Source organism: Temnothorax longispinosus, chromosome 4 (genome assembly GCF_030848805.1).
Source record: "Temnothorax longispinosus isolate EJ_2023e chromosome 4, Tlon_JGU_v1, whole genome shotgun sequence".
Classification (NCBI taxonomy): Eukaryota; Metazoa; Arthropoda; class Insecta; order Hymenoptera; family Formicidae; genus Temnothorax; species Temnothorax longispinosus.
The window spans coordinates 1,364,633-1,381,236 of NC_092361.1; the positions used below are offsets into that span (position 1 = coordinate 1,364,633).

A 16,604-nucleotide genomic window follows, 5' to 3' on the forward strand; every position below is an offset into this window, starting at 1 on the left:
ACATTTCCGCGATTCGGAGTGGCGATTTTCCTCATGCCGAGCGACGGATGCAAAATACCGAAGCGACGCGAGGCGACGCGTCGCGTCGCGTCGCGGCGCGTGCGACCCGATGGCGAAATAATCGAGAACCGCCTGTCGCATCGCCGAACAAAAGAGATATTTCACCGTCCGACAAATTCCCTCGCTAAATGGGCGCGCGCTCAAAAAAAAAAAAAAAAAAAAAAAAATAGCGGGACTGCGGCGGCGTCGGTGGCGGCGCGGGGGGGACAAGGAGCACGAAAATAAAAAGCACGGGCCGACCCGATGTGCGAAAGCGTGCGCGCATGGCTGGGCAAATTAAAAACTCGTCCCGTCGCGTCCGAGCTGCGCGATAAATACAATAATAATTAGCGGAGCCTGCGAGACAGGTCCGCTGCCATTAATGAAGGGTAATTATCGGGGATTTTTAAATACGAGACTGCAGAGCCGTACTCCTCGCATTCGTATCGCCCCTACCCCCTATATATTCCCTCGCGCAATTAACGTACCCCTGCGTAGAACTTTACGTTCGCGCGGTCTTTCCTTGTTTATTTATCGTTACTTAACGGATGTACGTGTGGAAAATACACAGCAATTAACGTGGATGGTTAATCTGTGTAAAACTTTTTAGAGACATTTCTTTGTACGTGCTTTTGCTAATAAATATAAGAATAGTTGAGCTATAAAGTGATATATCATGTTATACATAGAATGTTGGACTTTCCCCTTAATTGTAATATCGTTGAAGTACATCGTATCTGATGACTATGTGTCGAAAAAGAATTTGGGAATTTTACGCGGTACTCTTTTTCTAGAATGGCATTTTCTGGCGAATGGCATCAAAATCAGCCCTTTTTCTCCTTCCACGTAAAGAACTCGCGAACCGGACAGATGGCCCGATTTGTCTTGTATTTTTGGGTCGAACGATCCCTTCGCCGTGATATCTTTTTTTAATGGCGAAAAAGGGCGGAGAGGCAAATGATCGCTGGCACTGCTCCAGAGAACGAAACAACTCGGCTGAGAATTCTTTCATTTGATTTTGCCCGCATTACTGATCGCAATAATTTTTCACGGAACCGTACAGAAAAGAAATTAGACTACCGAGACACTCTGTATAACTGCAACTAAAGATTTTCAATTTGAAATTATCTGATAAATGCTAAATCGTGACACAAATGTTCAACGCATTCCATATTTATGCCTTACGTGCATTTTATTCCATAGTTTTACAATTTCGCGTTCCAAAAATAAATTTTTATTATAATTCAATTATGATAAAAAAGAATTTTAGGATCGATAAGTTGTACTCCTCACATTCCTTTATTTATCGTTTATCGGATGTCTCACTAATATGTATGGAAAATACACAGTAATTGACATGGATGATATATTAATCTGCGCGAAACTTTTTAGAGACATTTCTTTGTACGTGTTTCTGCTAATAAATATAACAATAAAGGTGGATAAAGTAATATATCAATGCATGTTATACATAGTAAATTAGACTTTTCTATTTTAGACTTTTAGATCGACCATTTTAGAAAGAGATTTTACTCCAAAAAACTTGTGTTTTCCATCAAGCATCTCTGCGTTTTGTCCCCTCGAACAGCAAAAACATTGTGCCACTGTTTAAAATCGTTGTTTATTTCTCGGAAATTTGGGAAGCGCGTTGGCTAAAGCTCGCTCTGGTTCACGATTCCCGAAACAACAAAACGCGCACGAGAGAGGCTGAGCAAAGGGAAGAATTATTAGCGCCGACGCATACAGGCGAGCAAAAAAAGGAATAAACACGTGCAATAAAGGCGAGTCGCGTAATACGAAGCAATAATCTACGAATTTTGTATTGCATGGCGTAAAACAAGTGGACGGTATTTATCGCGATACGTAATCTCGTCGAAGCCGGGCGTATATCTGGTCTTTTTATTGCCGTATGAAAAAAACAAGAATAATAATTCCACGTCTCACCGAATGGCACAATAACGCGCTTTACGGCCGTTCGTTTCGATCCGGTGTGGCGAACGTAATAATCGGACGTAATGCTGGTCTTCCGAATCTCTTTCCGAATTTTATCTTTATGAAATAAAATCCTACATATAAGATATCCAACCGCCGTGCAATATTTTAATTACGCGTTATTAAGACGTACGTTATTATGACAAACCTCAAGGAGATAAATATAGTATTATTTTCACTGCTTTATCATTATAATAAAAAAAGTTTTAAATTTCAGACCCTACTCCGATTTTGTTGATATAATTTGATATAATTTCCAAGAGCCAAATTTAAAATAATTTAATTTAATTTAAAATATTTTTTAAATTACATGTTATTAGTTATTACGACTTAAGCTCTTAGATTAGAGGTTTAAAATTCCATCTTCATAATCATGCTATTTTTAACCTTAGTAGTACTAGATTAATAGCATATTTATCTTTTATATTATTCAAAAAATACGCAATAATTCAATGCCATACATTCAATAGCAAAAATTTCAACATTTATTATTCAGTTTAGAGAAGTTCTCAAGACAGCTCGCTGTGAGCGTATACTCGCATAGTTTTCGGCAAGTACGTTTCTCGAGAGCAGAACGTTTCGCTTCGGAAGTAAAAAAGTTTTCAACGGGCAAGTAGATCGTAGCGATGCCTGGTGAAAACCGCGCCTTCGAGACGGGGAACGGAGGAAAGGGCCACCGGGGCACCGTTCCCGGATTCTTACGAATGCAAATGCTCACCGAAGCTAAACCATCTCCAGCATCAGCAGGATGTTTCGCGCGATTGCGTGGCTACGTGCGTGTGCGTGTGCGTGTGCATACAAGCCATATCCATGGCCAGAGCGTGTGTGTGTGCAACATGCTCGTGTCCACGCGATAGTTTGTCACAGTCAAGTGCCCGCTAAGTATGCGACACCATTTGTCTCCGATCTTCTATTCTGGCACAGGCGTCATTCTACGCCGCAAACAGAATTAAATGTTTCTGGTTCGTGCTCCCGCTCCCCCTGTCTCTGTCCCCATTCTTTATCTTACCCCCGCCCGTCGGTTTCCTCGACCGAACGAGAAACACGAAAATTTTGGTACCCGGGATCAGGCAGCTGTTATACAGCAGCGACACGGCGGATGTAAGTGAATGATGACGGGTCGGTACCCACGTTAAATTTTACCTGAAATATGTATGTCGTAAGCCCCTTGGCTCGTCACTTTTATCAGTTTTATTATATCCCTGTCTTTCTCTGCGATAGACATAATTCTCGTGTAACACGCCTATCTCCAGCGTCGTTTAATATATGTTACGCTACTAATTGAAGTTGAGACAGGTTGCAAAATTTGAATTATCATGAAACGTGAACTATATATATCGATTAATTATCTAAAAAATAATTTACAATATTTTCTGTCTTATAAATTATACAAAAATCAATAATTAACAATACAATTAAACGCTTTAGCTATTTGTACGTGACTGCTGATCATTTTCAGAGATGTATTGTATTAAAAAAATTCTTTCTAGTTCAAAATTTGCAAAATTAATAAATTTTCATATCTTATTGATCTATAATTTATAATTATAGATTTATCTAATAATAATCTGTAACTTGTAATTACAAGTCTAAATATCAATAATGCGTGATTTCTAATTAACGATTGGCATATTAATAATTTGTAATTATTCAATGATCAATATTACGTTTCTATCTAGAAGCGCATAACATATACCATCCATTTTATCATAACGTATCATGCGTAGCGCAAACTATATTGACGCAAAGCATAATGCGAACATTAACTTAATTAGATTTATTATCATTATATTACACGTTTCCCTAATGCGCATTATAATAATTATAATTTTTAATTATAATTTTTTATCATTATGTTTCCTAATTTTGATGAGTTATTATATAGTGTTAGTATTCTATGAAATTAAATTGTTAATAAGTTTGTACTTGCACTTATTGTATAAATATATTATATTTAACAGAAAATTGTATATTTGATCGGGTTCGATAGTCATCCTGGGAGAAGACTATCCTAAAATATTCCCAGTACTCTTAACTTGGACAGTTCGTGTCGGTGATCGGAAAATGCGGTGTCGTATTCTCTGCAATTTTTGATGGAATAAGTTTCTATCAAGGATAAATAAAGAAGGACTTGTCAAGAAGACAGGCGTTTATCTTTCAAGAAGATCGGGGAAAAATCGCATAAGCGAAGCAAACAGCGTCCGCGAGAATAAAAAATGTATCGGCTGGAGGAACAAGAAGCAGCAGTGGGGTGTGGCGAGGGATAGGGGGAAGAAATACATTTCTCTTGTCTTTCCTATTCTGAAATTTCGCAACATCCATCGTCTTATCGTCTCCGCGGTTACGTGAACTCCGCGCGTTCTGGGACTTCGCTCGCCGTGGAATTTTATCTGACAACTACTTTGGCGAATGGGCAAAAGAGAGGGAAAGTCAGGAGCGCGGAAAACTGGCAGATAGGGAAAGAAACCGTCGCGAAAGAAGAAGAAAGAGAAGAAAGAAAAAGAAAAAAGGAAGAAATAAAAGTAGTCGGGGGAAAAGGAAGGAGAAAGCGGACGGTGAAGTTCGAAATGTGACGCGAAACGTGCGACGAGCCGCGTTCACTCGACTCGGTCGGGTATGGCCAAAAATCCCTCCTATTTTCCCTTCCTTCTTTCTTCCGTTTCCTTCGCCCTTTGTTGCGCTTGAGATGCAAGGGCCGCGCTCTAGCGATCTCGTTAACGGGATATGCGCCGTGCGCCGTTCGTCGCGTCGTGGCAACGTCTCGCCTTCTGGTACCCAGAGCGAGATCAAAGCGGGGTCGTGGGGCCTGTCGCGACGGACAAACGGAGCTTTTCCGAGGATGCTGGCCGTGGTATTCGCTTAATTGTATACTTGTACTTCTCTGTATGCGGGGGCCCACCACGTCGCCCGCGGCGCAAACCGCTTTATCTCGAGAGAGAGAGAGTGTATGTGTGTATTTTCCGCCGCGACCAAAATTATCACATCGTCGCCGACCCGCGAGCGATTTACATCCGCGATAATTATCAATTACCTCGTCGCGATTATAATTCGCTTCGTTTCGTTTTCTATCCTTAAATCTGAAGCTGGCGCTTCGTGCTATTACAAGAAATAGTTTAATCTTTTGACGTTAGACGTGCTGGCACCAATAATTTTCTTTCTCGTTATTCATTTTTTTGTAAAATATTTAATTCGTGAATCACAAAATCGCACATGGTTATAGATAAGATCATTAAAAAACGTAAAATATTTGTATTCCGACTAAACGAGGTAGATATAAACAAATGTCCCCGTTAGACGTAGAATGAGACCAAGAGTGTACATTTTGCAGAAGGCAGACACTTAAGTATTGTATGAAAGTACATGAAAATACCTAAAGTGGAAATTCTAAATTTTATGTGCCTGAATTCACGAGCTTTCTTCGGAATATGCTAAAGTTTCGTATATAGAACTGAAACAAAATTGAGAAAATTACGTAAAAATTACGTAAAAATTCCCAAATATATAAATTCATTCCTAAGTACAATATATCTGCTGAATTTTTAAAATAAATATAACTTTTTAGCCTTACACTTTATTCTATCAGGATTTACGTGATAATATTTCGTAATATACTCAACGACGTCGAGTATCTATTGAATCTATTCCATCGATATATAAAATCTCCTTCCGTCAAGCGACCTTTATGATATTCGAAAGTAATCACAGCGGAACGCGTGCGAGTTCGCTTAAATATGCTAATATTAAGATAAGGCAGCGGCGTCAGACGACGGAGAAAAAGGCGACAAATAGCGAGAGGGAAAATGTAATAAAAAGGAGGTTCCGCGCGAAAGCACGAGCGAGATAACTAGGACAACGTGTTTATACGCTGTAAATTCGTCACTTGAGATCGTCTACGTCGCCGTCTTCGTCATCGTCGTCGTTGTCATCGTCGCCACGTTGTCTCGTTAAGCTGAACGGAAACACGCCCGAACGTACGTCCGCAGTACGAGTATCTACGAGCGCTCGTCGAGCGACAAAGCCGCTTCGGCTCGTCGCCGGGGATCACGCGAGGCCTCCGTTAAAATTCGATCAGATAATCTTGTTTGCGTCACGATTAGGACAATCAAATTCTTCTTTGACCATACTGTTTTCTTTCTCTCCTATAGCGCTTAGGAAGCACGAATTTGCCGTCGGATGTCAACGTCGATTCGAGGGAGCATAAATTTCAAGTTAATCAAGATTGTTCGCCCTCTCCCCTCTGCCCGCGAAAGTGGCCACGCTAGGATTCTGATCCGAATATGCGGAATCGGATCGAATATAAGTCGGATAACTTTTCTAGGAAATCGTGACGTTTGTATTCGCGAATGTGAGATGAAATGTGTGCGCATATACCCAGTTTACTGATCACTGCTGTGAGACCATGTCAACGTGAAACGACCGAAATGATGACAAAGGTTAAGACAAATTTGGTACAGTTCTCGGTGGTGTTATTAGTTTCGAAGACTTCCAAAATCTATTTGTCCGTCTATCCGCGTAATCAACATTTCGTTATATTTCTTCCATATTGTAAATCAATCTCGAGAAATGCATGAGATTCACGTTCTTTTTAGATTCAATATTTCTTTCAACCCAAAAGAGTGATTTTCAACATCGCCAAAAATTATAACAGGCAAATATTTTCAGAGCTATTTGAGATGTCAAACAACGATTGCAGGTGTATTTCCGTGTTTTCGTACAACAATTTAAAAGCAAACACTGGAGGCGAAGTTTACTTAAATTTATAGTCAAGCAAATATGAAAAAAAACATATGTGAGTTGCATTTTGCTATATAAAGTTGTCAGTCGGAGATTTCTAAAATTTCCTCCGGGCGATCGTGCCGACAACGCGAATATAATTTTCCAACGTCTACCTGACAATTTTAATTGCGGCGATAACAATTTCTGTTAAATTAAAAATTCACAAGATCTGTGACGACGAATTGCGAGAGACATAACTATTCGGTCAGAATTTTCTGTGTGTCAAGTACCTACTGATTGATGTTCGGATAAAAATTCTCAAAGATTCTTTATTGCGATATTCCGTTTTAATACTGCAATGCATAATTCACTATCTTTCTTTAAACGATTACCTATAGACAAAAGCTATACCGTAATTAAAAGAATGGGGGACACATTTTTAATTCGCACGCGCATGTAGAATACTATGAATGGCGGAACGTTAGAATTAACGATTGCGCCTGGAGAGTATTTATCACCCGAAAGAGAAAGAGAGAGAGAGAGAGAGAACTTATATCTTGAAAAAGGTTGAAAACCACTGATCCAGTATATATCGTATCGCTCGAACGCATTCTACGAAGTGCGACGAAGGATTTACCGTCATTGGCGAGTCGCGAGGATCGTACGACAATTTGTCCAGCGCTCGCTCGTACATTCTAGTGCGTCGAGTTTCTCTCGGATGCAGCGGACCTGCGCGCATAATAGTTTTCCAGGATACGTATATATACACCGGAAGTTCGTCGTCCGTGAGACTACTCCAAGTTCCTCTCCTCGTCTCTCCCTCCCTCACTCTCTCACTCGCTCTCTGTGTCTACGTTCTCCTAACAACTATTTGCTTTCCAGGTGACCTTAATCTAGGAAATGGTCACTAAGAGGCGTTCTCTCTACAAATGCAGCCGGAGAAGAGACATGGCCAGAACGAAGACGAGAAACATAGAAAGATAGAGGGAGAAAAAGAGAGAGAGCGTGAGAGGAGAGAGGGAAGATGAGAGAAATGGATGATACCCGGCTGAAGATGAAAGGTGTGGAAATATTTTGCTTATATCGTTGTCCCGAGTGGTGCACATACACGCGCATATCCTTTTGTCAACATACGCGAGAGGCTGAGTAACCGCGAGTACGATCCTCGAAATAAGTCCACGTACGTGCAAAAGTTACAAGTGGCTAAAAGATCGGAAATGCAATATGTTTCCTCTTTCTGCTAAAACGTACGCCGCGCCAAATATTCGCTGCAGGTGGTTTACCTTACGTCGCGCACTGTGATTTCATCCGGATTCGCATGTTTTCGAAGAAAAATGTATAAAAATCGATCCGTATATCTGTGTGTATATATATATATATATATATATATATATGCAATATAGCATGCAATGCTTCAAATATATCCGAAGAGAGAGATAGAGCTCCTCTCTAAACAGATAAAGTCACTTAACTTGCATCTCTTCTGAATAGTTCAAAAACTGAAATGCGAATCGAACCGCGCTCTCGAACCCCTTGTTAAAAGTATTCCTATACCGAAAATGCATCGCGCGAAACCTTCTGATTGTCGGAGAGAGGGATGCATGAAATAAACGAAGGAATAACGTGCGATAACGTATTTTCACGCTTGTCGGCGAATGCGCAAATAGCGTGAAATTGACAGTCGGATGCTCCGCTGGGACGGAAATATGCGCTATCTCAAAACTCCGAGGATACAACGGGTATGTCTAGCGACGAGTTTTACAGAGGAAAGGAAGGGGGAGGGGAAGAAAGAGTAAAACCGCGCGACTATTCTCGTGGAAATTCGTCGTATCCACGAAAAGGCGGAATTCGTAACGACCATCGTCGCCGTCGCTGTCATCGTCGTCGTCGTCGTCGTCGTCGTCGTCGTCGTCGTCGTCGTGGTTGTCGTCGTTTTCGTCGGTATCATCGTCATTGTCTACCCGCCGGCACAAAACGTCGTTCAAGACGAAGGTTTCTTACCTCCTTGCCGGGAGCTGAAGGCGCCGGTGCTTCCTGCGATGATTAGAAGCAGCAGCGGGCTTAATAAGACTCTCGAGGAAAGCGGCATCTTTCCTATACTCCTCTACCGGCGCTTGCGCGACACGGGCTCCTCTTAGCCGACTTCCCTCATCACAGCCTCCCTGTAAGAATAAAAGATAAGGAATAAGAGACGCGACACTCGGGCTCGGTTTCGTCAACGAAAATGAGTCTCGCAAAGGGCCGCGCGGCGCTTCCCCGTCAGACGAATGACGGGGAGGGCCATCGGGAGCCGCGGCAGACGCGCATTTACGCGGGATGATTTCGACGACATTTCTGACACTCGTTACGTCGTGATAAATATATCTCGGAACTGAAACGACCAGTGTCATTAGCGTAAGGTAGCTTAGCGGTGAAAAAGGTAGTGCTATAACTGAACACCGCGTGGCATTTTTATCCGCGCGGTGTGATAATGGTTAATCGATAAAACATCTGAGATATCAGACGTGGATGGATCTATCCTTTTTTTATCGCGAACAGTGTCTGCATTCTGCATGCGAAGTCACACTTTGAATAGACGTCAACCGAGATTTGCCTTCTTCAGCCGAGAAGCGGAACGAGATTCCGTTCTTTCGCACGGAAATGGCCAACGGTCCGTGTTTGGCGTTGAATGGGTACACGCCAACGAGAACACGCGGGGTTATCTTTCCTCGCCGTGTTTCCTCGGTTTACTCATTTTTCGCCCCCATTCTTACGTTGGCCGCAAACAACGGTGGAGAATACGAGAACGAAGTAGACCCAGAAGGCGGGACAAGACGGGTCGGGAGACGTCGGGGGACAGGGGGACGCGGACAGCCCCCGGGGCGCGTTGGGTTTCCATTATGCTAAACCGCAAATGGAGTCCTGCGATCGAGTGTCTCTCCGCGGCCGCCCCCGGAGGCGCACAATGGCGCTGGTATAAGGCTCCTAAGGTGTAATGTTACGTAGAAATTAAATTCGCCCGTATTCTCCCCGGTGGTGCACGCGCATGAGACGCGCTGCCCGCGCGTCGCGCCCGTCGTCTCTTCTCTCGCCCGCGGATCCCGCTGACACGTTGTATCCCCGTCACCGCGAATTCGTCACCGTCGTCTCGTAACGTCGTCGCGACGAAAGTACCAGCCAGCCTGACACTCGAGCTTTTTACGCGGAAACGCCATTTGCGCCACGTTGACTTTTGTGCGGTTCTCCGCGAAAAACAGCATATGGCACGACGGTGAATTGCGTGGGATATTTAATGGATACGCGTTTATATATGCTCAGTTTATATAGGAGTTAGGACATTCAACGTGCATCTTTACGGGCTAAATCTTTCGACAAAATTAACTTTTTCTTATTGGAAAAATTTAAGAGTGTAACATTATAGCGTATTAAATTATTTAATATCAAAGATTAAAAATTTTTTCCATGTAATATCCAGAAATTTAATTAAAAATTAAGATTAAACGGAGATTTAATTAAGCGTGATATCAATCGTATATAATATTTTTCCGTACGTCTGGAGATTTTCTACGTAGGCAGTTTTGTAAGGAAAACGCGACGTATGCACAACCGACGAATATTGGCGTTTCGAGGTTTTCCACGACGCAGCTTTTCCTCTCAAGGACTCGATTACAGGCGAACAATTTTATTTAGGTACCACGAGCTTTTTCATATCGAGTTCTCTTTTTTCGCCATGGCTACCGACGGTTACTGCAGCTCGCTGTATCGCGCGGCGCTTTCACGACGATGCGTTCACCGCGGAATTTAAAGATCCTTTTTAGTTCTCCTCGCAACTTATAAGCGTTTGATCGATTTCGAGTAGACGTTAGATTTGTAGCTTTGACGCGGGACGATATCAAAATATACGCTCCATATTTTGCTTTCGCTTTGAGATATCATAGCGGGTAAATATCCAATACCGATATCGTCAAAAGCGCGAGTAATCTTCCGGCAATTAAAACAAATATTATATGTAGATCGACGCTAATTACGGAAAAAAATAATATTTACTTTGTATCGTATCATCTTTGTGTATAAAAAAAATTGAATATGTCACTCAACGTATATCACGAGAAAATGAGAGAGAAAGAGAGATAGGTCTGAATAATATCCCAAGTCAAATAAGAATCGTTTTCCGAGTAACTAATTCTGACATCCGAAGCGCGCGACATAAATTATTTTCTTACTAACTAATGCAGCGAATAATTAATACGATAATAAAGTTCAATTAAAATTTAAGATAACATCTGCCAGAACTACAAGCGGGGAAACTGAAGGTGGAACTTGGAAATGGAAAGTTAATTTCATTTCAGAGAGCTGATCTCTCTCTCTCGCTGTCGTAATATTTGCGCGGAAAAAAAATGTATGGCTTTCGAAGCACAACGAATTTAAACCGCAACTCGCGACAAGTCATTACCATTGCATTTCCAGCTTTTCCCCCGACATTATGCGTCAAAAATGAACATGAAAATTGAGACACTCTTTCATCGCGGTACAACAAACAAGATGGAAGAAAACGACCAAGATTAGAGAGATCTCGTCTTGTGAAAAATTTATGCTATATTGTATATTTGATAAAAAGTGACGGAAGAAGCAAAAAAAAAAAACAAAATACTCGATACAGCATGATGCAACATAAATAGAAATATATGTAAAAATTCTTGCTTTTATTTACTGATTGCATACATCGAATAATAATTTCGTGTTCATAAATGATATATATCTTTAAATCAAAGATTTAATTTTTCCTCGAATTAAGAAATATCTGACTTTATCTCGTAAATGACGTAAATATTTATGACCAATTCATCCATCGTAAAAGATGGATGAAAAGATGTTAAAAAAGTGTTGTGTAAAATATTTGAATCTATCGAATACCTGATAAAAAGCGCACATCAGAAAATCGCCGAAGCTTCATCTATTTCGCCAGATATTCTAACAGTTCCGATACACCCGCGACATTTTAAACGCTCAACATCTTTTTCCTCTCGTTTTACGTGACAATACAGGTGGATTCTAGGATCTAGTCGGCTTCCAAACAACACACCGGAGATTTACAATGTTGGTTCAACGTTTACCTGCAGTGTCGTATGTTTAGAAGACAAAGAATAACAGGTTGAGAGAAGGAAGAAAAGGGAGTCGAGAAAGACGGAAAGCGAGAGATAAGACCATCCAACAACATTGTTTCTTCCCACGGAACATCCTTGTTTTAAAGCCAGCTTCGCTCGCGCAGGAAAGCTTCCGCTTTGACGGTTTCCCTTATTGATCGCACAAATTGTATTCCTCGAACCTAAGAGATTGCAGATATTGGCGCGACGCGATTGCGATGATATTGTCGAGGACGATGCGAGAAATTGGAAACGGAGAACTAAGAAGAATTCGTGAAGAGCGAAGAGAGCGTCTAAATAAACCCTCGTTGTGCAGCGAATACTTCGCCGAGTAATGCAAAACACTTTACCGTAGATATTTCTTCCCATGTTAACTTTTCCGTGCGATAAATCGACATATATTACTCGAAATATTACAGTGTATCTTTTATATCGTGCGCCGTGTACACACGGGAAGAGTGTAGAATAAAGATCTACCTTATATTCGAAGTCGTGAAATCTCTTTGAAAAATCTTGAAATTTCTTTTCTCCCGAAAAGCTGCCCGATATGACACCGCGTATTATTCGCTCAAGAAGAGCCTCAATTTGTCCACTGCGAACTTTCTATAAGGATCGCGGGTATGAAATAGCGGGCGGGCGCATCTTAAAAATCGAGGAAAATATTTCACGCGCAATCGATACGCGCTGCCACGCTCAGCGGCTTGCGAGATGCAAATGGACCACTTTCACGTGTCATCGCTTATAAATCTCTCTTCTCCGCGCAGATTCTTACCGGAACGCGGGGCGATGAGTAAACGATGTCGAACGCATTCGGAGGAAAACGGAGGAACGGCAATGTGCGCTAAAAAAAAAAGATAAATAAAAAGGAAGAAAATAACGCGCAGGAGAAGCTCCATGCGGACAAACAATGTGGGCTTATCCAGCGGAAAATTTCCGCGGCTCACAGCTATACGGACATATATGGAAGGACCTCTTCTTCTTTTGTCCCGTCTGGCGAAAGTACCGCGCGCCTCGAGATCGGCCATTTGCCAGACGAGATTGAAGATTTGCGCCGTTGGTTCGCCGGTTATTATCGCCGAAGCGTATAGATGAAGAGAAAAAAGGATCAGGATGCGAGGGGAAGGGATAAAAACGGAAGAAGTTGAGGTAAGACAAAAAAAAAGAGGCAGTTCGACGAAGATGGAAGGATGAAGAAGCGAGAGAAAGAGGGAAGACAGAGAGAATAGAATCGCACTGGTTTACCCCGTAGGGCGTAGTAGATCCCAGATTCTCTCCCTTGTCGGAAAAGGGAAGAACCGAGAAAGGGAAGGAGCGGGAAATGGAGGGAAAGGGCGACAATATTGTGACGCGGGACGCAAACTTGGTCGGAACTTTGATGGACGATTCGACGACGATGAGGCTGGACCGCCGTACTTCCATGAACTGAAAGAAGATACGATCGCGAAGCCTCGCGCAGAGTGAGTTGTGTGAACTTATATTTCCAGCGTATATGCGACCCCCTGCTTCCGCTCGGTGATATTTTTCACCGTGCTCCATAAAAATAGCGCCTTCCTCTTATGAAAGATAAGCGCGAGAAAACGAGAATCGAGATGAAACCATTTAAATCATGTATTAAGTAAGTATAAAACATGTCTATAAAAATAATTGTAATTGCTTAATTTCGACGAGACATTGTTTGGATCCAGATTACGTGGAGATAATGACACGCTGCGTATTGTAAGACGTTACAACGATCGTAACGGTATCGCGGAAGATTAAAGCGAGAGGCGTGTTTCGTGACGCGAGTTCTCCCGAGGTCGAAGCAATTTAAAAATTGTCGCGAGTCGCATAATCGTCTCGATCGTGATTTCTCGCCTTCCAATCGTTAACACGCGCGCGCATTCTCGTCCTCCGTAATTATCCCTCCTCGTCGTCTTCTCGCGTGTATACACCGCCCGGATCCCGGCGCAAATGAACGTACAATTTACCGCACGCGCTTCCCTTCCTCTTTTACCACGTCGTTTTGTACCACCGGGAGAATTCCTCCCGGCATCGACGCCCGGGCACATCACGAGGACGATTCCGTCGCGTCTCGTGATTCCCGCAGCATCCCCTATCTCTCTAGCTCTCTCGTCCCTCGTACTCGCCGGCGACGCGAGGTATGCGATTCTCCGCTGCCGCGTGGAGCCAATTACATCGTAAGAAACGTTAACTTAGTTTGTCAAGCAGTTAGCGCGAGGGAAGGTAGTCTTACCTCCCTCGATGGTACGTGTACATCCCTGGCGATAACGGCGCTGCGGGACGAAGAGATATCAAGTTATAGTTGGAAGCATACCACCGCTCGCTCTATTCGCTCCATCCACCAATACGCGTATAAAGGGACGGCGGCGCGGCGCCGCGGAGAGCGGCCAGAAATTCCTGGATCGACTGTGCAAATTGCGAGAGTCCGATACGACGCTAACTCTCTCGCAACCCCTCTCTAACCGTGGTAGGAGGATCCAATTTCGGGGGCTTTAAAGACAAATTGACGAATAATAATAATAATAATAACGTAATCTTATTTTTTTAATATATATACTGAATCGTCGGAGTATAGACGCGGCTGATATAAATGCCTTTTCTCTAATCGATACTTAACGGGAAACAAGCTAACTTACAACGTGCCAAGAGCGACTGGATTATACTTACACGTGTAATCGCTACTAAAGCTTCTTCTCAAACATCCCTTTGCGTTCCTCCGCGCTGATTCGGACAGGGAATTAACAGGCGTACATCAGAAATCGGGTCATGCACGGCGTCGCGAGGGCGCTATATAAAGTTCCCTGGATTCTGACGAACGAGGTACGAAACCAATTCCGCGCGCTAACCAATTATGTCGTAAGAAACGGCGTTCTCGGGCGAGTTACGGTGGCGTCTCGCAAGGTATATAGGACTCTCCCGAAGGTTCGGTTGCAAACTTATTCTATTTGTAAGACGCGTTGTTGGTCTGAAGCGACTGGAAAGCTTCCTAGAGAAACCTACGTCGGAAGAATACAAAACGGTGGTGCACAGTGAGTCGGGAACAATTAATAAATATATTTTTTTTGTTCCGGAAATTCAGAATGACAGAATGACTGGACTATTGTGTTCCGATTGTTATCGCGTTGTAATTGACATATATCTCGCCTTCTCTCTCTCTCTCTTCGATAGTTAAAACAGATATATATATTCCTCAATTTCGGGTACGCGATAAACGCCGAACACGTATGTAGTTAAGCGGAAACGCGCGAAAATCCGTATTTCTCGTACGCGCTCCCTCGACAGCCAGCGAGAGGAGAGCCGACGGTGGGGCAGGGGTGGTTTCGACACGGGGAGCTAAGTCGAGAAGTCTTCGAGAGAGGCCACGAGGGTGGTGTTGGCGGCGGCGGCGGTGTGGTGAGGCGAATCGAACGAAGTCGTGCTAAGCAACTTAGATTAGTTGAATCGACTGGTCTCGGCTGGCGAACCGCCAGGCCAAATTGTCAAGAGAATTGCTCTCCAGGTCTTGCCGTCGCATTTAGGGGGAGGGAGAGGGGGGATACGCGGAAGCGCGCGCGCCATTTCCTCTTCTACTTTTCAACCGAGGTGTTCTTTCATGCGCGGCAAAACAAAAAGAAGGCCCCGTTGACGTAGACGGAAATCTAATTCACGAAAATGAACGTCATGGTGATTGTATTCCTGCGACTTGGACTCTCGCTCGCACGCCACGCCGCGCACAAGGAAGTAAAAATCCCGGTAGCTTAAGGAATTCTTCGCGAATTTGCGGGCACAACGGCGCTGCTTCGTACGTGCCCCGCTGTCGTCGAATTCGACCACGATATATTCCTTGAGCAAGAAATCATTTCGTTTTATTGACAGACGCGTCAATGTAGGGGTCGGAACGCGCGAGGAAATCAACTGCTACGTTGATGCATTTAGTGACACATCCTCGAAGTATATAAAATCCATGGAAAAATTGGATTTTCGTAACGCTTTCTTGCACTGTATGCACTCTTGGCACTATCGTACACCGATGTAAAATGGTCGCCAATTTTGACAAATTAAAGTATAATATTATGATATTCTATAATAATATGTAACTCATAGGATATATTATGTAATTATTGCGCGAAATATTGCAGGGTACAATAGCGTTGTGTTTACAGTATCAGTTTCTGTCGTTTATAATGAGAAAGTGATTATTGGATTCAACGCAGAATCGAAACAATGCACACGTTATTGTTAAATTCACTGCAATACACATCATTGCAAGACTAATGTAATATTATGGTACTACCATGATAAAAGACAGCCACATCCGCTTTAACGTAATCTGATAAGCATATGGCACTTATTATAAACTAATTCCGTTCGCTCTTTTAAATAAATTTAAAAAATAAATAAACATTTCTAAATACACATATTTGTATAGACGCTTCTTTTTTACCAGATCCTGAATCCACCTCAAATATTTCACCTATATTACACTTACACTCTGCATTGCCTGTCAAACAGAAATGGTAAAATGTCATCGGGCTAAACTGTCCAATAAAATCGAAATTAAGCGATCTCTCCGTTTCAATATCAGTTTCAAGTACATTGAAAGCACGAAAACCTAAGAATCGACAACTCGACTCGACGCCTCGCGGTCGTTGACGGATACAGTCGGTGGTAAAAATGATGGTTAACCATCTCGGAGAGGCAGACTCGCGCGCGCTCAGCTTACCCGCCTCGGTCAAAGGCGGCTTTTATCTCGAT

At 42.7% G+C, this 16,604-nt stretch overlaps 1 protein-coding gene and 1 long non-coding RNA gene across 3 annotated transcripts in view; one reads left to right on the forward strand and one right to left on the reverse strand.

Moving 5' to 3' along the window:
* Positions 1-16,604, forward strand: part of LOC139812408 (uncharacterized) — a 178,981-nt gene that overhangs the window by 149,810 nt on the left and 12,567 nt on the right. The window lies entirely within an intron of this gene.
* The window catches only part of LOC139812404 (uncharacterized), a 238,650-nt gene that overhangs the window by 108,667 nt on the left and 113,379 nt on the right, over positions 1-16,604 (reverse strand). For both annotated transcript variants that reach the window (XM_071777195.1, XM_071777194.1), the window contains exon 3: positions 8,749-8,909. In XM_071777195.1, the coding sequence (XP_071633296.1) occupies positions 8,749-8,836 (88 nt within the window). In that variant the 5' untranslated portion in view covers positions 8,837-8,909. The remainder of the gene's footprint in view (positions 1-8,748; positions 8,910-16,604) is intronic.